This window comes from Zosterops lateralis, assembly GCF_965231275.1.
Source record: "Zosterops lateralis genome assembly, chromosome: 6".
Classification (NCBI taxonomy): Eukaryota; Metazoa; Chordata; class Aves; order Passeriformes; family Zosteropidae; genus Zosterops; species Zosterops lateralis.
In genome coordinates this window covers 39,355,928-39,379,139 of record NC_139761.1, presented here as the reverse complement: position 1 = coordinate 39,379,139, position 23,212 = coordinate 39,355,928, and the positions used below count along the sequence as shown (strand labels likewise).

Below are 23,212 nucleotides of genomic sequence, written 5' to 3'. Positions count from 1 at the left end.
GGTTGAATTGAAAAGGAGTCAGAAGCGTAGCAGGAATGATGTGTGCTTACAAAATATGCCTCACAGAGAGAGGCTCAGGATTATAATTTACTTACCTTGTCAAAAACAAGAATATGGAATTGACTTTAACATACGACTGAAACACCTAAAACCCCATAATTTTCATAAAGTTAAAAAAAAAATCAGGGGAAGATAATCACACTGTTAAAGACTGCCACAAGTTGAGATTGTAGTAGTGTGCTCAGGAATCTGATTTTACAGGCCCCCAAAGAGATGTTTCAGTTCAAAATCACGTTAGTCTTAGTAAATTCTGACCTCCAACAAAACACACCAGTTACCAATAAAAAAACCTTCCTCCTCTGTGAGGACAATTTCTTTCTCACCTGGCCCTTCTATTTTCACAAGCAACTGTCCTCTCAGCAGCAGCAGTGCGGAGTGTGCACAAGGGCCACCCCACTGCACATCTGCAGAACAAGGACACATGGCTCAGCCTTCCTGAGGAAGGTGTCCCAGGGCAGGCAGTTTGCAGAAGTGCTCCTTCCCATGAAAACTCAGTACTTCATGGGGACCGGGCTGCAGGCCAGCCTAATTGCTCTGGCAGCACCGGCAGCTGACTGCTTCCTCCTGCTATTTTTCCCAGGGGCCCTTCGGCCCCTTCAGGCTCACATGACTTAATCAAACCTGAATGCCCTTCTGGAAGATATGCAAATTATTTTACAGTCAGACAAAAGTGTTTTGGCTCAATACTGGTGTTACTAAGTGAAGTTTAATGATGTGCTATACAGGTCAAACTTCATGGCCTAATGGTACTTTCTGGCTATAAACACAACAAGTGTATTGCTCTCTGAAGAAGGTTTTAAAGCAAAATATTGTTATATTCAGTACATTACCTAATTAGACTAGACTAAATATCAATACAAAGCAATAGGACCTGTACTTTAAGGTCAGATTTGTCAACGCTGGGATTATTGCACTTAGGAGCTGTTGGCGGTTTGAGTTCAGCCATGGGTGCAGAGTACCACACTCAGCATTCCACCTCTCTGTGACCTTGCACTGGCACATCTCAATGTGCTGTGCTGGGAGAAAACTAACTCAAGCAGCAGAAGTACTGAATAGTTTGCTGCCAGCCTGGCATGCTGAGACAGATCAGCACAAGATGGAACAAGTGCAGGAGCTGCCATGAGAGGGATGCAAGAAGGCAGTACCTCGCTAGCCAGCAATTAGATCAGGTTATGCTGACATGGTACTGCAGGTTTAATTAAGGCATTAGTAAAGTCTCAGATGCATTCAGTTCTGAGAAAACAACACCTTCAGTTTTCAATTTATCTTAGGCATATGACCAGAACCTTTTTCCTGTCTAGCTCTTACCACAAGAAACTGAATCACTAGGATATCTTAAATGCTGAACCTTTTTCCAGTGCAAAGTAGAATAAACCAACTATAAATGTTTCATAGCCACGTGAAGCATGGTGGTTTTGTTTTAGAGTCATTTAAAAAAAACTATTGTGAAGAAAGAAAAATTACATTGCTTCCAAGGTAATGAAAGTATAATTTCTCAAAGAACAAGTTTCAACTTGCAGCATTCCTGAGCAACCCATTTGCACTTTGGGGTGGAACATAGAGTCCTGTATATTTCCTTTATTTACATTGAAGATACAATGTAGGATCATAACATGCATTACTGGCAACAGCACTTCACTGAATATTGGACAACTCTACAGAATATACAGATGAACCTTCTTGGTTCTCTTTCACCTGGTAAGACCAAGTGAAAAAAACCAAGGACACTAGAGGTAATGCTAAGATAAGGATAGTGTCAATTGTTCTCGTTACAATAAGGCTTCTGGGATAAAGTGCCAAGCATTTAACTAGATGCAGGGATCAGTTCTTTCTAAACAATAATGGTATCTCTACCTTATCCAGTCAGCTGCATGTCCTTGCATACATTACTAGAATTAATACTACACAGAACTTAAAATAATTTATTGTTTATTTACAATCACTCTTCTCACATATTAATGAGTGACACCAGCTCTTCAGAGGGAGAATTTGCTTTTCTTGCCAATGTATCTTTGGCAGACTCTGCCCTCAAAATAGAAGATTTCAGGGAGGGACTGAAGCAAATGAGAGGGAATGCACGGGAGGATAGTATGATATGAGAAGAATGCTTGCAATTTTACATGAAGAAAACCCAGCTGCCAGTTATTCAGACGTTTGAACTCACACAGATACTCTGGTGTTTCATCAGCAAGAGGTACACACTTTGATACTCAGTGGCCAGAGAACAGGTGCTCCTCTGTGCCCTAAGCTGCTTATGCACTTCTAATCAAAAATGGCTTCATTAACAATGAAATACATCATGCTTCATCCCACTCCCTAAAAACATCTCTACTACAACACCTTCACCTGCATGTTAGACAAAACCTATACAGACAATGTAGTTACTGGGCAGCTTCTTCAAACTCACCTTTGACTCAGGTAAAACATTGTGAAATTGAGACTTTTCAACAAGCAAAAATTTTAAATACTTTAGAATTTTGAAACTCCTTCAAAACCAGTGAACTAATTTGCCTTTCTTTTGTTGTCTTGCAAGCTCCTGTCACGGTGCTTGTGGCCCTTTCCAAATCACTTGACACTACTTGGAAGCAAGGGGATTGCATGCAGTAGTTGTATCGGAATTTGTCTATTTGGTGAATCTAAAGCCTGCAATAACGTGCATGCCCAAAGCAACTGAACTATCACAATATTTTAGTGATCCCTACATGTCTTCTGGCTCTCAGGCATGGAAGTCACATGCTAAAACTGTAGAAGATAACCAAAAGATATTTTGTAGAGGTACCATCCAGACTAGGTTAAACTGCAGAACACAGTATCCCTTAAGGTTCTTATCTGTACCTTAACATAACTGGAAAAAAATGATACCATTACAAATGCAGAAATAGGAGAACAAATTCTGCAACAACTTTCAAAGATATTAATTCTAATAGAATTTGAAGTAGTTCACTTAAAGCTGAAACTGAATTCTGTGCAAAGTCACCCAATTGATTCCCAGCTCATCCCACTGAGATAATCCAATGTTGAGATTTCAGAGAAATCTAATTATGAAAGTGATCTGAGTTAAAAATAAGATTTTAAAAAATTCAGTACAAGTAGTGGAATGATAGAAGAACACTGTACTGAGTATATGTGGAGAATTCCCCAGTCAGCAAAGGGAAAATAAATTCTTGTGTAGAAGAATTGGCAGCCTATGTGCTGCTCTGACTGCATTCAAGTCCCAAGAAGTCCTGGGACTTCCAATTACAGCAGATAGGAGTCAGTCTCAGTTGCTTAATTGAAGGTATATTCTGTGAGATGTTTTCCTTAACAATTCCTTCTCAGTGTGGTCACTTTTGCTTATTTGGTTTTGTTTCTCCTCAAAATCATCAAAGAAGATAAATAAAATGCTATTTTTTCTTTAAGGTTCGAGGATAATATATTTGTCAAATCTGCATTTACCTTGAAACCATTTTAAGTTCAAAGTGATCTGAACAAGGTTCCTGAAGAGCAGAAAAGTCACTTCTGGATACCTCAATAACTGAAAACTGCAGTATTTTGAAGGAAACTCTCATGATATTTTCTTTAAATCATCTCTTCCACAGAGGTACCATCTATTTAATTATTTTGTTTTTTCCTATATTTTTTAATTTTTGCTTGTATTTCCTCATAAAGCTGCTATAGTCTGAAAACAAGATTTTAGAATAACTTCTGGCTATAACTTGAACAATTACATTCCTAGGTTATAAGGAACATGTTTGATGACACAATTAACTCCTTAAGGATTCAGGCTCCTCTATAATCAATTACCACTTCGCTCCACTTTCAAAATGAAGACTATTAGGAGTTATGATGTAAATTCCTTTTGCTATGGTGCCTGTAAAAGATTTTAAAGACAAATAAATAATTTTCTAAGGTGATTTAACTTAGTAGCAAGCAAATATCCAGCATTTTGAGGCTGCTTAAAATATTAGATTAACTTAACACTTACTTAAGCTTCTTCTAAAAATACCTTAGAGCCATTGTTTAGAACTGACATAACAGTGAGGTCTCTGCCCTGCAGAGGAGTCCTAAGTGAGTAAAAAGTAAAATTCTTCTCTAGTGGTATCTCCAGTACATAAAAAATGCTCACAAAAATAAAAGGTAATTAAGACAGATTTGCTTGTATGATGATACTTTCCTAATCTGAATTTTTACATTTTTTATATATTCAGTTTGTAGCAATTAGAATCATACAAATATCTACAAATTAAGTATTGGATGTGTTATTTTTTTATTAAACATTTAGCAAATGCTCAAATACAAAGAGAGTAAGAAATGGCAAAGGAGCAGATGTTACAATTGGGCTAAGAAGAAAGGTACATCTCACACTCTTCTGAAACTGTTCCAGGCCTGAAAGATTTCAAGATGATTCTGTACATTGTGTGTGACAATCCTGTGCAACCAAACCACAACAAACAGAGCCGCCGCTTTCATATTTACTCTCTGCAGGTTTGGTTAGTTTTCACATGAATAGATATAACTCTTGAAATCCAGTTCTATCTATCATAAAGCCTTTCCTCCCTTCCTCCAGAATTGATTTTAATATCACCAAAGAACTGTTAAAAGGCAGGAAGATTCCCATAGGAAAAAACTTTGAGTCTGAACTGGGGGAAGGGGGAAGAAAGAAGAAAGTCTGATATTAAAGCTTTTTTTATGTTAAAAGTTTTTAATTTCAAATGTTTATAATGTTTTGCTCTTTTTTGGTATTCAAAAAAGAGCTGAATTATTTTAATGGAAATAAGCTGCAAGTTTAAATGCATCTGTCTAAAATTAACTGGTTTTCCCTAACAAAAAAGTAAGAGTTCATTAAGGCCTTGATTCGATAAAATTTGATCTATACAGATATCTAAATACTCTTGGTTTTACCAATCCAGCCAACACTTGTATGTTCAAAGATTACTTAACTCAATCCAACAGGTGTAACTCCAGGTTATAAATAGAAAAATGAAGGTACAGTGAGATTAAGGGATTTGCCAAAGATATGGATTAACAGGATTAGGATTCAGGATTGCCAGTTTGAATTTCCTTGCTTTAGCAAACTAAGTACAACAAGGACAGCAGAGAACAGAGGAAAATGCTGAGATCTTCCACTTGGCACCAAGAAAAAAAGTTCAAAGCCCTATTCAGTATCAGCTGACTAGGAATTGCCTTTATGTACACCCAAAGCATGCCTATTATCAGAAATAATATTTTGAGTACACAAGAAGTAATTTAATTTATTTCATATCAGCACAAGACCTTGTAAAACAAAGCTCCAGGCTCTGTGTGTGTATAGGAATGTTTCAGATAAATTCTTCTAACAGAGAAAGACAAAAGAAATAACAAACAAAGCTTTCAGTAGCTGTATTACTTCTTTAAAAACTGCTTCCCTTAGTAACCCTGTTTATTTACTGCATCTGTGTATTGGATTTGTGTGGCAAGGTTTTGGGTGGTGGATGAAGATGTAGGGATGGTTTGTGTGAGAAGTTTTAAGAAGCTTTACCCCTAGGTGTGACAGAGCCAATGCCAGCCTGATCAATCCATCTCTGGCCAAGGCAGAGCCCATCAGTGAGGGTGGTAGTGTCTCTGGGATAACATATTTAAGAAAGGGCAAAAAACCCCAAACTGCAGAGCTGCAGCTGGAGAGAGAAATGAGACTATGTGCGAGAAACAGCTCTCACACAAAGGTCAGCACACAGGACGGGCAGGAGATGCTTCAGACACCAGAGCAGAAATACCCCTGTAGCTCTGGTGGGGCAAGGAGGTACAGAAATCCAGAGTGAGGCTGAGCCTAGGAAGAAGGGAGGGCTGGCTGGAGGGTGTTTTTAAGATCTGGTTTTCTCTTTATCCTACTCTTGATTTCATTGGTAATAAATTCAATTAATTTCTACAAGTTGTGTCAGTTTTGCCTCTGACAGTAACTGGTGAGTGATCTCTCCCCATCCTCATCTTGACCTGGAAGCCTTTAGTCATACTTTTCTCTTGATTCTCCAACTAAGGAGGGGAAGTGAGAAAGCAGCCTTGGTGGGTACCTGGCATCTAACTAGGGTCAACCCACCAGAACCCGCTAAAGCTAGCAGTGTTTACTTATCAAGAAAAAGATAAAGAATATTTTACTAGACTTTTTTTTCTTTAATATTAGTTCTGCAAGATATCTTAGCTGGGGTTCAAAGAAAATACTTGAAGAGATTACAATTTGATTTCAGCCACCATTGATTTGTTTCTTAACTCCTCTAGTCTAGTAAGATTTAATACAGTATTCACTTCTCTTTGCTTTGCTTAGGGGATACTTTAGATACAAAAGCTGGGGAAGATTTATAAGGGACAAAAAGCGTCATGGAATAAAAAAACTTTCCTAAAACGTATTTGTGAACTTTACAGAATAGTGAGTGCCAAAATAAATTAACACAGCATCATTATAAAGACACATTTTGTTAAGGGTTTAACATACTGATCTGGAAAACAGAAAATGTTTGAAATGCAGAGTGAAATGTAATTTTTATGTTGCCTTTCCTCAAACTCCGAACTTAGAGCCTCAATGAAAAGGCTGCTCTACCTAAACTCCTAGTGTAAACAACAGCAGAAGGATAGTGACCAGAAGCCCATCTAACTATTCAAAACTACTCTATGGATCAGACATTCTCTGCTGATGCTTGGGCATCGAACTTGTATACTCACAGGACATGATGGACACAACCTGAAACAAGGGACAAGCTCCAGCAGGTACTCTTTAGTTTTGGCTTTAGCCACACCATGCACATACTCAACCTTCCCATGGAGCAGCCTCTTCAGAGCAAATGCCAAAATCCCACTTTGCTGGGTTTGAGACCCAGAGTTCAGCTTTTAAGCCTGTTTTTCCAGATAAATAGCAAGACATGACATAGCCAGATCAGGTTCTAAGCTTCATTGTTTTACTCTTTAAATGAAAGAACTCAGAAAATGGCCCTTCACAGAACAGATATGTTTAACAAATTTTTCACTAGACATTGTATGCAAGTTGCCTAGTAGACTGGACCTAAGGGGAAAGAAGAGTCTGCTATTTTATAAGGTGGTCCCTTGAAGAACAACATGCTTGAACAAGATTCTACTAGTTAGTACTTTGAAGCTAAGCAAAAACAACAAAAGACAGCAATCTCTGTATAAAAGGGAAATAGTCTGAATTTACAATGAGGGGAGATGAATAAAGAATATACTTCAGCATATAAAGTAGTTTCTATTTTGAGCTCCTTCAAAAGGGAAAATCTCTTGCCAGTTTTACTTTAGAAGCCAGCAACTTCTGTACACCAAGACTGGCTTTCTAGGTGATATGGTTACCATCTAAGCACCAGACTGCTTATGAGCCAAGGCACTTTGGGACAGGGTACACACTGGAATGGCACACACATGGAATAACCTTTCCCTCCTGAAGAGTGAAGAATTGTCAGGAAAATAATACTGAGCATGTGGTTCCACAACAGAGATGATGAACTTGATGACATATGTTAATTAAACTGATTTCTATCTTGCTCTAAAGACTCTGTTGAGAAAAGCATGTAGCAAAGGGAGCTATAACATCAAACTCGAAAACAGCTACAAATATATCCTGCATCATCCTACACAGCTCATGCACAATGATCTACTATTCTGAGTAAGAAGAGTACTCTCAAAACATTTAAAAAAGAAAAAAAGATGACAGATTCTTACAAACAATTTATGTAGACAATGTTGCTTCATACTAACATATGTGTATTTTCTTACTTGTTTCACAGTAAAACAATCCTGTATCTGTAAAAAATACAGCTTCACTATATAAAATTGAAGTAATATATCAAAAGGCCAAACATCTTGAACTCTGACTATGCGAACTTCACCTAATTACTTCCTTTCCCTATCTCACTTTCTGGAACTGTGAAGTGAAAATAGTATTGTCAAGAATTTTGGGAAGCTTCATTCCTTAATGTCTGTAAAATACCTGGAGATCCTTAGAGAGCAGGTACAGAAAAGTGTTATCAATAATCATCATTCTGAAATTAAGACATCACATTTGAGGTCCTGTCCATCACAGAAGAAAGCCATGAAACCCTTCTCAGCACCATAAAGACAATTACACTTGCTCAGTCATTTCAAGGGTTTGATAAGAGAAGTTTCCAATCAAAGTAGGTAGAGAAAATGAACTTCTTTCAGGAATAAGCTGCAATATTATCTGCTTGTTATCCTAATCATGCTAACTAGCATTTGCTTCACATTGTAACTTTTCACAGCACACCTATCCCTCTGCCTCTGCCAGGAGAATGAAAAAATACCTAATAGCAGCATGGGGAATGGGGATGAGAATAAGGAAATAAAGAAAAAGCTTTGTTTCTGACATCAGATAGTGATGCAGAGACAGCTTCACATGAAAAGCACTGACAGCTTGACTTCTTTCAGATAATGTTAAAGTTATTCTGGGAATTATATAAGGGAAATTTGACTGAAGAGTAGAGGAGCACTTTGAATATGCAATACCTTAACTCCAGCAGAAGCAGGAGGGAGAAAAGTAGTAACAGATAAGCAGATACCATAGCTGGAAAGAAACAAATACTTGATAAACAGATGATCAAAACAGAGATAAATAATTTAAAAATGGGCATGTAAAGAGCTGACTAGAGAAGGGGATGAATATAGTTTACAATGGAGTTTGTTCTACAACACAAAGGAACTAAAGGGGGCGAATTAAAATTCTATTCAGGACAATACTGACTTTCCTGACATCTCTTCCCACCCTCTATGAAAATCAACTCTACTAACACTTTGGAACCTCACATACTTGCATTTCCAAACAGAAAAAAAAAATATTCTTTTCAAACGTTCAGTTTCCTTTAGGTTTATTATGTACTCATGTACTCTCCAGCTGTCCTTGATGCTATGGCTTCTTCTGTTGAGAAACACCAGGTTACTGTATTACAAATATTACCCAAGTTCTACTGGAGAATCTGTACAAATTCACTAAATTAGCTGATGTAAATTTTGACTTTTTCTGGCTCTGAACCTTAATGCAGGGAAACCTCAGAGAAGACAAGATTTGCCAAGTATCTATGCGAGCACTAGAATTAGCAAAGCTTTTATGCTACAGATTTTTGGGTTTTGGGTAACTGACATTGCAGTCTAGGAAAGTGTGAACTTCTGTGTAAGCTTTTCCTGTGCTTGAAACATTTCTAAGTTTTTTTTCTCTAAACCTGAAAAACCATTCTTAAAAAGTTGCAGAAATGTATCTACCTAGCAATTAGAAGGACCACAGCCCTGGATTTCAGGAGAGCAGACTTTAATGACTTCAGAGATCTCCTTGGAAGAATCCTATGGGATATGGCTCTAAAGAGAAAAAGGGGTCAAGAAGAGATGGATATTTAAATGTCTCTTCATCTATGAAAAAGAAAGATCCATTTTCCAATAGAAATTACGAGATTCACAATTAGTAGGAGCATAGAATGCAAATCACTCTCAGATCAGCTTATGAAGGAAGGTATCACAGACTGTACATTACCACAATCACGTCCTGTGGCAAATTCAAAATGGATCAAGCTTAACTTAGAACTATTACTGACTACATTTCAAAACTCATTTGCAGATTACAGGTTTTCCATAGTAGTACCTTATCCCCATTTCACAGAGCTGTAGTAGCATATCAAAGTACTAATCACGCATGCAGATCACTTCTACTGATACTCATCTAGGATCCTTGAAAGAGGCATAACAAAGTATAAGCCAACAATCCTTTTCATCATATACAAAACTTTATACATTATCATATTGATTTAAACCAGACTTAGAGATGTTTACTGAGGTAAGGATGCAAGAATTTCTGTTCTTAATTCTACATCACACTATAGTCAAACATGGACATACTGAATGGAATCAAGGGCTCAAAAGAAACTGAAAAGTAGGGACTTCCTGAAAGGTTTTAATTTTCTAGGACTGAATAATCTTGCCTAACAAGAAAAGGTTTAGTGGAAGAGTTCAGCATCATAGTTACAGAAACAGAAATTCAGTCAGTTCTTTTAACAACATAGGGAAAAATCAGTTCCTCAAAAGAACTAATTGGCATCCCCAAGCTTATTTTAACAAAATAACTGAATGTAAAGCTTTTGTGAGTATAACTAATAGATGAAGTGGAAGAACAGGGGGCCAGAAATTATAGTTGTGCAAATTCCCAATGAACAAACAGAAAAAAACTTGCAGATATGGGTCAGATCTGCTCAATCCAATGAGAGATACATATTGTAGAGTCAGGAGCAAACTATATAAATCAGTTGGGTTAATTTAGGAAAGCTAGGAAGTGAATATGTAGTGATGGAAACTATAAATAACAAGATAATGAGAGAGAAAAAGCTGAAGAAGAATATGGAATGATAAAAACACAAAAATTATTTGTTCAGAGATTGTTTGTGCAACTGGACAAAAAGGTATTTATCTCTTCACTTAAAATGATAACTCCTAGAACCAAAGCTACATCAAAGACTTCATAGCATGTGTGTAAAGGAGTGTCCTTACTCTTCTGTTTATGCTAAACACATATTTCTCCTTCACAGTCTTCTTCCTCAGATTGCATCTACACTGCTCACAGCAGCTCAACCCAGAGATGCCAGAGTTTATTCCACAGAAATGAGTGCAGACACACCGTAACAACACTCCCCATATGTCAGCGGATCTGCTGAAACAGATCAACCAGGCTCAGGCTGCTGTCGGAGCAATACAGCTCTGCAACTTCCAGGTCCCTAAGCCAGTATCTTGAGATAGTGCTGAATTGTACCATATGGAAATATGAACCCTGAGCTTAGTTGTCTAGGTAAACATTGTATTACACAGCATAGACACACACTTGAGTCCAACAGCATGTGCAGAAGTATGCTTTGGGTTCACAGAGAAGGGATGAAGATCGTGTGTTCCTCAGTTCAGGCACTTTCACCTCTCAGGGCAGACTAAAAGCCAACACTGGGCTAAAAGCAGATGTGGGCTTCACAGAGACTCTTCTCTTAAAACATCTTTGCAGAAAGTCACAGTATAAGGAATTGAGCTAAAACAAGATATTCATCTACTTTCTCTACCTCTCTCTCCCTTTCAGCATCTCTGCTGCTGAAAAATAGATCAGCAATATCATAAAACATACTAATTAATGAAACTAAGGCTTCATAGACACGCTACAGGATGATCACCTATGCATATGAAGAGTGCATATCATCTTTCAAGACATGTCACAAGTGAGAGAAGAGACAGACCAAGTTTATTTAATACAAGAAACATGGAACATTCAGAATCCCCAGCCAGGTCAAACAGTCTAGAACTAGTTTTGTTCCAGAGAACTTCCCCACAATTTGTAATACTAACTCTTCAAGACTATATTGGAACCTAAAAAAGTCTTAATTTAAAAATTAATTTCCATTGGCTTGAATAGGAATGCTGTCATAGGATGGGAAACTTGCCAGAAGACTGCAAAGCAAATAGTAATAATAATTACCAGTTGAATTTTGGATAATTGCTTAGCAGAATGAAACAACGACCATTGCTTATTGGAATGTTTCACTCAACTGAGACAAAAAGTAAAGAACATATTAATTAAATTTGCCAATGACACAACCAGTGAAGAAGTGTCAAAAGACACAAAATAGCCAGAAAACATTAGAAAACAAACAGAAATGTTTAGTGGTTTTCAAAAAAAAATCTGGAGAGACATACATCTGGAATACGAAATTGAAAAAAACCATTTGAATATTAAGAAGAGCTGGTGTATGCTCAGAGACAGTTGAAAAGGAAATATAATACTGGGGCAAAAAATAAACCCCAAACCAGATTAGACAAGGAGGATTTTCAGTGTACTACATTTAATTTCACAAGCTGCCTTGACAGAATGGCATGAACAGAATTCAGGGAGAGACTAGCTGAAGACTCCATCACTGACCCACTTCTACAAACAATTACTGCAATGCATTTTAAATCTAGGTAATGTAGATGTTTTAACTTACAATGGCTTGTAGATATATCTCACCATCTTTAAAATGTAATCCTCCACTTATTCCTCCCCAGCTTCAGAAATCTTTTGTCCTCCAGAGGACATGAGTGCTTCCAGGCAGAGCCACATTGAGAAATCACAAATACCAGCAGCTGTAACTGTAGCATGAAAGAACTGATGTAAATTTGGAGATCAATCGTTTCAGCCAAGGCTATTTCACTGCAGAATGAATTTCCAGAAAATACTGCACTAAAATTCACAGCTTACTTATCTTTAGGACATGCTGCGAGACTTCACTGATTCACAAAAAATTTCCTATAATAAGATGGTGTAAAAATCTGATTTGGTTTTAATAACAAAAAGGAAAGGGAAAAGGATTCTGATATTTACTGTGATCATCACCATATTGTTCTAAGCATCTCATTTAGCAGAGATTGGCTAAGCTAAAAATGGAGATAGTCTAAAAGCTTACAAGTGAGGGAGTAAAAAAAGAGAGTAATTTAATATAAAGAATAACATGTGGAAGCATTAGAATGACACAGGTAGAGGAAGGGATTTTGTAATCTCAGGAAAGTTATCTTGTCAGCAAAAATGCATTAAAATAGCATCTTTCAAAACCGAGCTGAGAGAAAGTTTAGCTCTTCTCTATCTCCAAATTACGTGAATTATACAGATAAGACATTTCTTTAATTTTTATAAGGAATCTAGCCTTCCTGGCAAACTCAAGTAGAGCTAGTCATAAAGGCTCTTCTCATTTCATGACATAGCTTGTGTGCTTGATTGTGGTAAACCTCCCTTTCCACAAGCTCCAGAGACAGCTAGGCTTCCAATTTACTAATTCAAGTGTACAGAAGCAAAGAGGTAGCCATCACACCATGTGATGAATGTGAAAGAAACATGGTAATTTTATAAGATTTTATTTCAATATGAACAGTAACAGTACCTTTTGTCTGAAGGGGAGGCAAGTGTCTGCAAAAAGGATTCTCAGGCAACATAGTCTAACATACTTTCTGCAGCAGTTTCACATTTCAACACTATATCTAAGGTATCAAACAACAGCTATTTTTGCTGGAAGCAGTTCTAAATTGGGAGGAGGGGGAGGTGCAAAGAAAGAAAAAAGAGAAAAGCTGTTGAAAAGCACCAAAGAAAGCTGGGGCTCTAGAAAAGAAGTGCCAATGATTCTGACTGAGCTTTCTGTTCACTTCTCAGTACATCAGGCCTGGAACAAGTTTCTCAGTGCAAAATTTCTCTAATTGGCTGGAAAGCATTTAAGGAAAAATCTTTTTAATTAAAAACAGAGAGCCAACAAGACATGAAAGCCATGGGGGTTGGTAGAGGCATATGTTGACCTTATGAGGCTTCACAGCAGAACTCTGCAGGGGCTGTTTAAACTGAGAAAGCACAGTTTTAATTAAAGAGTCCTGAGGAACAGACAATTCAAAAGAGCAGGTCAGATAGATTCCAAGAGGTCAATTTAAGCACAAGCAGAGGGAAAACAAGACTTCTGGCCATTCTGCCTTCCTCTGAGAGAAATCTGTTGCTAACTGATCATTATGCTTCAACAAACACTAGCTGTCCTCTAACCACCTCTGTGAGTGTTGTGTATCATTGGTCCAAGTTAAAAGGAGGGCACAAAGGGTTGTAGTGAATGGGATAACAGACCAGTGACCTCGCGCTAGTGGGGTTCTGCAGGGCTCCATCTTAGGCCCAGTTGTCAACATCTTCATAAATGACCTGGATGTGGGACTCAAAGGAATACTAAGTAAGTTTGTCAATAACACTCAGTTGGGTGGAGATACTGACTTTATCAAGGGCAGAATGGCCCTGCAGAGAGATCTTGACAAATCAGAGGCTGGGCATTCACCAACCATATGAAATTTAACAAGGGCAAGTGCCGGATTCTGTATCTGGGATGGGGCAACCCTGGATGTGTGGACAGACTGCAGAACAAAAGGCTGGAGAGCAGTGCCACAGGAAAGGGACATAGGGGTCCCGGTTGACAGAAAGTGGATTATGAGTCAGCAGTGCCCTGGCAGCCAGGAAGGCCAAGCATGTCCAGGGGTGCATCAGGCCCAGCATCGCCAGCTGGGCAAGGGAGGGAATTGTCCTGCTCTGGTCTGCATGGGGACAGCCTCACCTGCAGCCCTGTGTGCAGTTTTGGGAGCCACAATATAAGAAAGACATGAAAATATTATAGATTGTTCAAAGGAGGTTTCATTCAGCGATGGTGAAGGGTCTGGAGGGAAAGCCATATGAAGAGCAGCTGAGGTCACTTGCTCTGTTCAGCCTGGAGAAGAAAGAGAGGTCTTCAGCATCCTCACAAGGGGAATTAGAGTGGCAGGCACTGATCTCTCTCTGACCAGGGGCAAGACTCGAAGAAGACATGAGGAAGACGTGAAGATCAGTCAGGAGAGGTTTGGGCTGAGTATTAGGAAAAGGGTTCTTCACCCAGAGGGTGGTTGGGCACTGGAACAGGCTCCCTAGGGAAGTGGTAACAGCACCAGCCTGACAGAGGTCAAGAAGCATCTGAAAAATGCTCTCAGGCACATGGTGTGATTCTTGGGGTGGTCCTGTGCAGGGCTAGGAACAGGATTCAGTGATCATGATGGGTCCCTTCCAACTCAGAATATTTTATGATTCTATCATAAGAAATTTTGTGAAGTTTTTTTGGTTTTTTTTTTTCCACTAAGAAACCTCAGTTTCTTGACACTGGATCACATTCGTCTGTTTCCTTCTAGTCCTGATATCACATTCCCAATGCATGGGATCCCAGATATGCTTATGCCTACTTGAAAATAGAGCTCTGCATCTTACAAAGCTTTTAAAACCACTGGAAAATCCTGTAAAATAGATCCAGCATATCACCAAAAAGAAATCCTCTTAAGAAAAAATAAACAAACAAACAACCCTCCGCAACCAACAAACTTTTCTTTACTTTTTGAAGTGTTACCATCGTATTTATTGAAGCTAGTAATTTTCCCTGGCTATTCAGAGACAAAAGAAAAAAGAAATCTAGTCTCCAAACAAAAGAACTTTAAAAGGTCACTGTAACCAGGGCCCATCAAGTAACAGAGCTAACACCATAGAAAAATAACATAAAATCTGCTATATTTCTCCAAGAAGAGCTATTTCCCAGTAATTCAAAAGGATAAGAAATTAAGCAGAAAAGTAACGTCTACAGGAATTTCCCAAGAGAAACAGTAATGTTAGTGCATTTCAATTACTGTATACATGGTTCTGCACACACACGGATTGTTACATTTAAGCACAGCTTGTGTTCAGACAGATTTCTCTATTACTGGCCATTTGAGAACTCATGGCTACATGCATCTGCTTGGGTGAATGACATGCACATTCCAAGTCAAGGCATGGTCAAGACTGACAGACAAATCAGTAAATTTCCCTGCATCAAGGAGGAACAGCTAACAGCCAGATTAAGCAATCACTTAACTGATTTGAGGGATTTTTTTCTACTCTTCTAAAATCCCAATTACACACTTAGACATGAAAATATGGGGATTTTGTTTGTTTGGCGTTTTGTGATTTTGTATAAGCTTGGAAATTATCCTACATCTTGAATATTCTCCTTTGCTTTCCCTCCAGCCAGGGTACTAACTTTGATGTCAGTTATTTATTAGGTGGACTTATATCCTCATAGGGTTGGCATTTATGTTGTTTATCTGGGATACCCTCCACAGATGGAGAAAATTAAGAAAAAGCCACCATTCACTTGTGAAATATGAAATTCAAATCTGGAGTGAAATTTAGAGTAAATGAGAGAGGGAGAAACAGCAGTAAACACTTTTATGACAAAGGAATAAATAAAACCAAGAACATCCTAGAAGACATGGAAGTTAGTGAATATAATACTTTTGACAAAGGAAAACAAAAGATGCCTTCATAGTTCTTCACAGACATAAATCAATGACAAAGGATGGAGCAATCCCTGCCCAGAAACAAACCCAGAGAAAACTGGGGCAGATCAGAACTGTGCTGTAGAAAACAAAGAGTTTCTGCACACAGAAATTCCATTGACATAAAGCAGCCATTTGATGAATAACACTCCATACAGCTGACAGAAGGCATCAAATGCAGAAATTCTAGTTCAGGTCTCAAAAGCAATATTCCTATGTTAGCCCGAGCCATATTGCTACTAATTTCAGAAACAGCAGGTTGGTTGTACCATGTTCTGTTGCATAGTATATAACCATAAGCAGAATTTCTTACCAGGACTCCATAACTTACCGTTCCTTGTGGTGGTTTGACCCTGGCTGGACACCAGGTGCCCACCAAAGTTGCCCTGTCACTGTCTCCCCTCAACTGAACAATCAAGAGAAAATATAATGAAATGTTCATGGGGCAAGAGAAGGACAGGAAGAGATCACTCACTAGTTACCATCACAGGAAAAACAGACTCAACTTGGGGAAATGAAATTGAATTTATTACCAATGAAATCAGAGTAAGATAATAAGAAATAAAACCAAATCTTAAATCTTCCACTCAGCCCTGGCTTATTTCTGGGCTCAACCTCAGTCCTGATTTCTTTCCCATCCTCAAGTGACACAGGGAGACCAGGAAGCTTGTCACACATTGTCTCTGCTATTTCTATCTCCTTGCTTTCTTCTTCAGCTCTAGTACGGCATTCCACCCATGGCAGACACTCCTCCACAAACTTCTGCAGCATAATACCCTCCCAAGGGCTGCAGCTCATCACAAAATGCCCAGAGCAGGTCCCTTCCGTGGAATACAGTCCTTCAGGAATGCACTGTACCAAATCGAGTCCCCCATGGAATTCGCAAGTCCTGCCAACAAAGCTGATCCATCATGGGCTCCTGTCTCCATGGGTCCACAGGTCCTTCCAGGAGTCTGCTCCAGCATAGGTTTCCCATGCAAACACAGCCAAGAAAAAAAAGTCTAGGTCTAGGCTATGCCTGAGTGTGGTAATGATCATATTTCACCCACCACATCACACAGGTTCAGCTTCTCAGTAAACGAGTTTAATTCTTAAGTGGCTATGAATGTTATATGTTCCCCTACACACAGGAACAGCAAAAAAATTCCATAGCAAATAAAACTGAAATGAAAAATATCACAGTTTTAGTCTGTAATTATGGTCAGAGAATCAGAGAAATTGGACTAAGTGGATGAAAATATTGACAGTAAATTATCAAAAGTGATGCATTTCTGTCTCTAACTAGTGTAAAAAGAAAATGTATGCAGATGTATAAATATACAGTTAAATATGTAATATTTACTCAGATTAAAAGTGAAGCTACTGGACTTCAAAGTTAGAAAAATATACACTGAACTCCTTTTAGGCCACAACCAGAGCTTAGCAACATCCACCTAATCTTTTATTCCTATGCTTATTACCCTTTCTCTTCAGAGTACCTTGGTGGTTACACTTTCATCCACGGCCTTTTCAACACTCACATAAAACTACTACAACTTAAAGAGAAAGGAGATATTAGGCAGCTAAAATTTTCCCATTCTTTTCAACAAATCCAGGTGCCTTTCATCTGGATGAGGCTGGTGCTGGATAAATGAAGTCTGATGAAAAGTTGCACTCAAAGTACTGCAGTGGATATTTTGCATCAGAGAGCTTCTTCTCAATTTTTCGATATGGTTTACCACTAACAGCTGCACTTCTGGTGGATAACTTCACTATCATCTCTATAACTCCCCCATAGAAATATGTTCTAGGAGTCTACATTTTATTTTTCCTGTTTATGGCCTGATCTCATATCAGATATGTCCTTACTGCATACTGTTAACTTAGTATCATATAATTTACCTGAAATTTTAAAAATATTATCCCTGAACTAAAGTAGATTATTTATAACATAACAAAGTACCTCTCACTGGGAAGAAGGTATTACAGACAGCATAGTCAGTTACTTCAGTAGCTTACTGCAGATTTTGCCATGTTTAACTATGATTGCCTAATTGCCAAAGATCAGATGGCAAATGTGAAAAAAGTCTTTATTCGCAGTCTGGCAAACTGTTCATCTAAAGCAGAAGTGTTGCAAAGCTTAGCCAGAAGGCAAGGTTTTATCTATATTTAAGAGATGGTTCTAGTCTTTCCTGCAAGAAGCAATGAGGTTGAAAAGCTTAAAAAAAATAAAGCTTATAGTAAAAAGAACCCCACCAACATTCATATTTGTACAGCAACTTTCAGTGTATTTGCTTAAAATACTAAATTAAAAAGTAAAACAAAACATAATTTTAGTTGCATGTAGTTACAGGAGTTTATTTTGAACTCTGGCCAGTTCTGTAATACCTAATATACCAAGTGCAATATAAGAATAGCTAGACGTGATAGCACAGTGCCGAGTATTTATTCTGGCACTGGAGCTTTTTCCTTGTGGGCAGAGTTGGGGAAGAGGTCACACAGTTGTCAGCAGTCCCTCTTCCACAGCCATCAGGATTCTGCAGCATCATCTAGGGGCTATGGCAGGACTATTCAGGCACAGCTCAGGTGGCAGTGCTAACCACCCCACACCCCTGTGAACCCAACCTCCTGCAGGCTCCTAAAGAAAACACTCAGGAGCCCACCTGGCTGAGAATCTCAGCACCCTATTCCCTCATGCTCCACACCCGATATTCTAACCTTCTCTGGGTCCCAGCAACCAACCTCAAGCACACTTTTTTCCTATCCATCTCAATGCACAAGCCCACAATGTCCTCTCTCTGATCTATTGCTGCTTGATACGCTGTTCTGTAACAGAAGTAGCACTGGCAACAAGGTGCTTCTACACTGCTATGTTCTGGGAGCCATTCTTAACCATTCCACAGGGAAATGTGATGTTGTCTCCCCATTAATAATGTTAGAATATTAGAACACGATGTGAAGGGTCAGTATTTGTAGTGCATTAGTAGCCTGGCTAACAATTTTCATGTCAAGGAAACAGGACAGCAGCAGATGCTGGAATACTTGCCTCCATTTTTCCCCACAGTTCGGAAACACCTCCAGAAGGTCCGAAGAAAAGACGCCCTGTTATGAGGGGTGGCTTGAACAAAGCTGAACTCACGGAACAAAATGTGTGTTCCTTGCCGCACGCTGTTAAAACTGTGGACAGAAAGTCAAAACAAGAATGTTAGAAAGCTGAACCAACATGATTGTTCTGGGAACAACTAGAACAGCAGCAAGAAAACCACTGGTCATTACATTTTGTGAAACCAAATCTCCAAAGTTTATACCCGTCTGTTCTCTAGAGAGAAGACCATTTGCAAAAACCACACATTGAAATTTAATTATAGGAATTAGAGGTTTGCGAAAGTAAAATTCATTCTAAAGAATCCCAGCAAGGAGTGTCCAAGACCCACTTATTTGAAAAGAATACATTGGAAAATGGCTCGCCAAGAGTAACTGTTGTTTATTTGACCAGGAGATGCCCTTTCTTTTAGTACCATCTGAATTTCACTGCTATTTTCACTACAGTTTTCTTTAAAGCCACAAAAAAAAAAAATCCTATTTAAGAGAAGCCTCAAGATATCATTTCCATGTTACTGAAAATTGAATATTAGATGTATAAAATTTACTGCAGTTGTGATGAAAAGCTAATTGACACATCACTAAACAACAATTTGCACTAATGCATTTTGAAAAGAGTAGCTGGTCATTATGATGGATCTTCAATTTGACACTCATGTTTTTGTATTTTAGTATAAATTTGTATAATATGAATTGTAAGCACTTTAGGCTAACTTCTTACAGCAAACATTTGTCTTACAAAGGTTTCTCTGAAGTGCAAGAAGTTCTCCTTTGGGCATGGTAAAGCTCAACACACAAGAACAAAAGAAATGCAAATACAAACATTATATACCAAAAGGTATAATGACAGGGTTGCCTCAAAGATAGATTTTGTGCATTTCGCTTGGCATCATACAAGTGGGACAAAGCTTTGAAACACTCCAGAGAGATCATTAAAACATTCACTTGGGACAGCAGCTTAGCTCTCCCTCATAGGAGAGAATTAATGAAAAGATACAAGTTTACTTTCATCACAGCAGATCCTCTCCATAGGTAGCACCTCCACAACAGACAAAATCTGGCGGTCAGTGTGAACCCTCTCAGTTTGGAAATTTAAATCACCTCTTTAAATATAAAGACTTTAAATCACTTTATCCTTCACAGTACAGAAGAGGGTCTCACATTTGAAAGAGAATTGTACCAGACAGAGTTGAGCAAAATTTAAAGGTCATGTAACAACTGGGGGGGGGGGGTGGCATAGAAAGAAGCCATTCAATTTTTACAAAAGGAATCATGATTTCTCATTTTTAATATTCTGGTTCTCAAACACATGTGAGCAAACAGAATCTGTTGTCATGTGCTGAAAGGTAGTACAGAACACCGTTTCTAGCCCCTCTACCAAGAAAGAAAAGTAACTCAAATAAAATAAGTAAAATCACCTTAAGAAACACTCATGACACTTGAATCCTGGAATCAGGCATAGTCTTTCTGTAAGTATCATGGACAAATACAGTATTTCATATTTATGAAACCTTATTCATGCAAAGTAAAGCACAACCACTGTCCCAAGAGATTAAAGTAAATAAATAAATCATGTCCTGGATCAAAACATGCCAAAACTACATGACTACCATTGTGAGTAAAGAGTATTCATTACAAAGTGCTGTCGCTCACTGCTTTAGAGTGAATAAGTTCAGAGTAAGGTAAAGTAACTTGCAAAAAGTCCCACAAGACGCCTGTGACAAAGCTGGAAATGGAATATCAGATCTTCTCATCCCAAACCACAGCCTGAACAACTTTTTTCATTTCTGATCTGCATTGTTTTGCTGATGATTTGACAGACTGATGGAGAAAAGAAGGATACAGAGGAAAAAGAAGAAACTTGGTGTAATAGAAGAAGGCAGCTTTCAGGAAGATAACACACATATGGGAGACATTTTGGAAGAGAAAGAAAATGAAGGCACAATGATACAATTAAATGCACCAAATTATGCTGCTCAGAACATCTATAGAACATGCATATTTTGGAAGCAGATCCTGGCACAGTTGTAAGAGAAAGGTCCAGACATGAAGCTAACCTACTGTTAATTCACATTAGACAGCCCTACTATATTACTCCTAATTTCTAATAAGCAAAAACTCTAGTCACTTGCATTTCCAGCATAGAATGGCTCTAAACCTACCAGGCAGAAGGGTATGATATCATTTGTTGCTTACTCAGTTAAAAGAGTGGGTGGATATGCTGGAACATCAGCACACCTGGATGTGCTGACAGCCAAGTGCCGCCAGCTAGTTGAGTAAAGGAGGATTTTGTTTAACTACACAATGGAAGGATTTTCCCCCAAAAGCTCAAGATTGCAAGACTGGGAGTCAGAATTTTATCCCAGTTAAGATGCTACATTTCAGACACCCTACTTTATAAATTCCTTTTTATAAGTAGTAAAAGTTCAGCTCAAAGAAGCCAGCCCAGATGGAGCTATTCAGCAAAAAGCCCAGTAACAAATCTATTCTCAGACAGGGTCAAGATCACTATAAGGAACAGGAACACTATATATTTTGAATAAACTATATGTGTTGAAATTCCTACATCATAGGTAGATGGGCAGTACCAAAATAAGTTGGCCACTTTTTTTTAACAGCTGCCCAGAGATGAAGTTACCATTGGTGTGGCAATGTTACAGGTAAACATTTCTGGAAGAAAGAAAAATTATGACAACCTAAAGTTGTCACTGGTATTCCAACAGTAGGTAGGGCATGTGACCAACACCTTACCTTGATTTTCATATGCATGCAAACAGATGTTTTTTCTAATTCCTTTTGAATACAAAAATTAAACATGCTGCACTCAGAGGAATGGCTTAAGCAAGATATCAACAATAAAAGAACAAACTTAACCATTAAGCTCAATGATCCTCAGCAAGTTGAAGAGCTGCTGAGATTCTTCCCTTAGGATTGCTCAGTCTTCTCTCTATCTGTCCTCCTCTCACTGAACAGCTCATACAGTTAGCAAAGTTAAGTGGCCAGAGCCTTTCAACACTATTGAAGAAGAAAGATTTAGGAAAAAAACAGGGTACCTCAACAACTTATTATTTTGTTCTCTATCACCTAGAAATAAATGGGTTTGGGAACCCAGAACAGAGAAAATTATTTTTTACTTCCCTGGTTAACTTCTCTTTTTCCTTTTTCAGGCATTTAAAGTGCAGCCATCTGCAAGAGATTCCTTCCAGAAGAAAGCTTTCAACAACTGTACTAGTCTCCAGACCTCCTATTGCAAACCTAATGATTACTTCTGCATCTGTAGTCCTCTACATTACCAATAAATAGAGTAGGCAAATTAGAAGAGTAACAACAGCTACCAATGATGTGGTTTTATTTGTCTTGCTGAAACCAAGACTACGAATTGAATTGAATGTTCATTAGTTAATGCCAGTTTACTGTGAGCACTCATATTTCACACAAGAATTGTTAGGCAACTGGATACTCTGTTAACAAAACAGCTCTTTCCATTCACTTGTGAGAAAATCCTGAAGAAAGATGAGAGAAGAATAAAGCAAGGTTCTCACTTGATGGGGATATCTAAAGAGATTCTTACAGTAGGGGCTTCAGGATGCTTTCTCAGTCCTTTCCTTCCCGTGCCTCAGAGTAGCCAAACCCTAGAACAGTCTCCTCCAACACCACTGCTGAGAGGGCTGCATCTTGCAGCACACCCGGGCTATGCTTGTGGGATGGCACATACACGTGAGGGGAAGAAAAAAGGTTTGGGAGGAGACTGTGATAAAACAGCCCCAGCTCTCGAAAATGGCTGTGCTGGGAAATCTAGCACTCAGGTGCTGCTTCTCTGAACAGAGCAGCTTTCATAAGGCTTTGTCTTTTGTGTATTTACATTTCGGCAACCTGCCAGAGTTCAGAAACTTTCAAGCACTCTTTTCAAACCTTTGGACTTCTAAATAGATTGTAAAAGTCCCAGGATGCTATGGTAACATCTCAATTGAAACCCATTATAGGAGTTAGCCTCTGCCTGCTGAACTCAGGCAAAGCCAAACATGCACAATGCAGAGTCCCAAGTCCTCGAGAACGATGGAAGAGGTTGCCAGGACCCTGCTGTCCCTCTAGCAGGTGCCACCTTTGGTTACCATGCAAAGAGCTGAACAAGCTCACAGGACCCCTCCTCTACCAAATGGAAAACAAAGAATAATGACCATTTTTCCTTATTTGACACCAT

At 38.5% G+C, this 23,212-nt stretch overlaps 1 protein-coding gene across 2 annotated transcripts in view; it reads right to left on the bottom strand.

The window, feature by feature from the left end:
• CSTPP1 (centriolar satellite-associated tubulin polyglutamylase complex regulator 1) overlaps window positions 1-23,212 on the bottom strand; it is a 78,378-nt gene that overhangs the window by 35,303 nt on the left and 19,863 nt on the right. Inside the window, exon 3 of one of the 2 annotated variants that reach the window (XM_083863320.1) lies at window positions 18,956-19,086. In XM_083863320.1, coding sequence (XP_083719446.1) covers window positions 18,956-19,086 — 131 coding nt within the window. Of the gene's footprint in view, window positions 1-383; window positions 581-18,955; window positions 19,087-23,212 lie in introns of those variants that run through there. The other variant, XM_083863321.1, reaches the window with a different exon arrangement.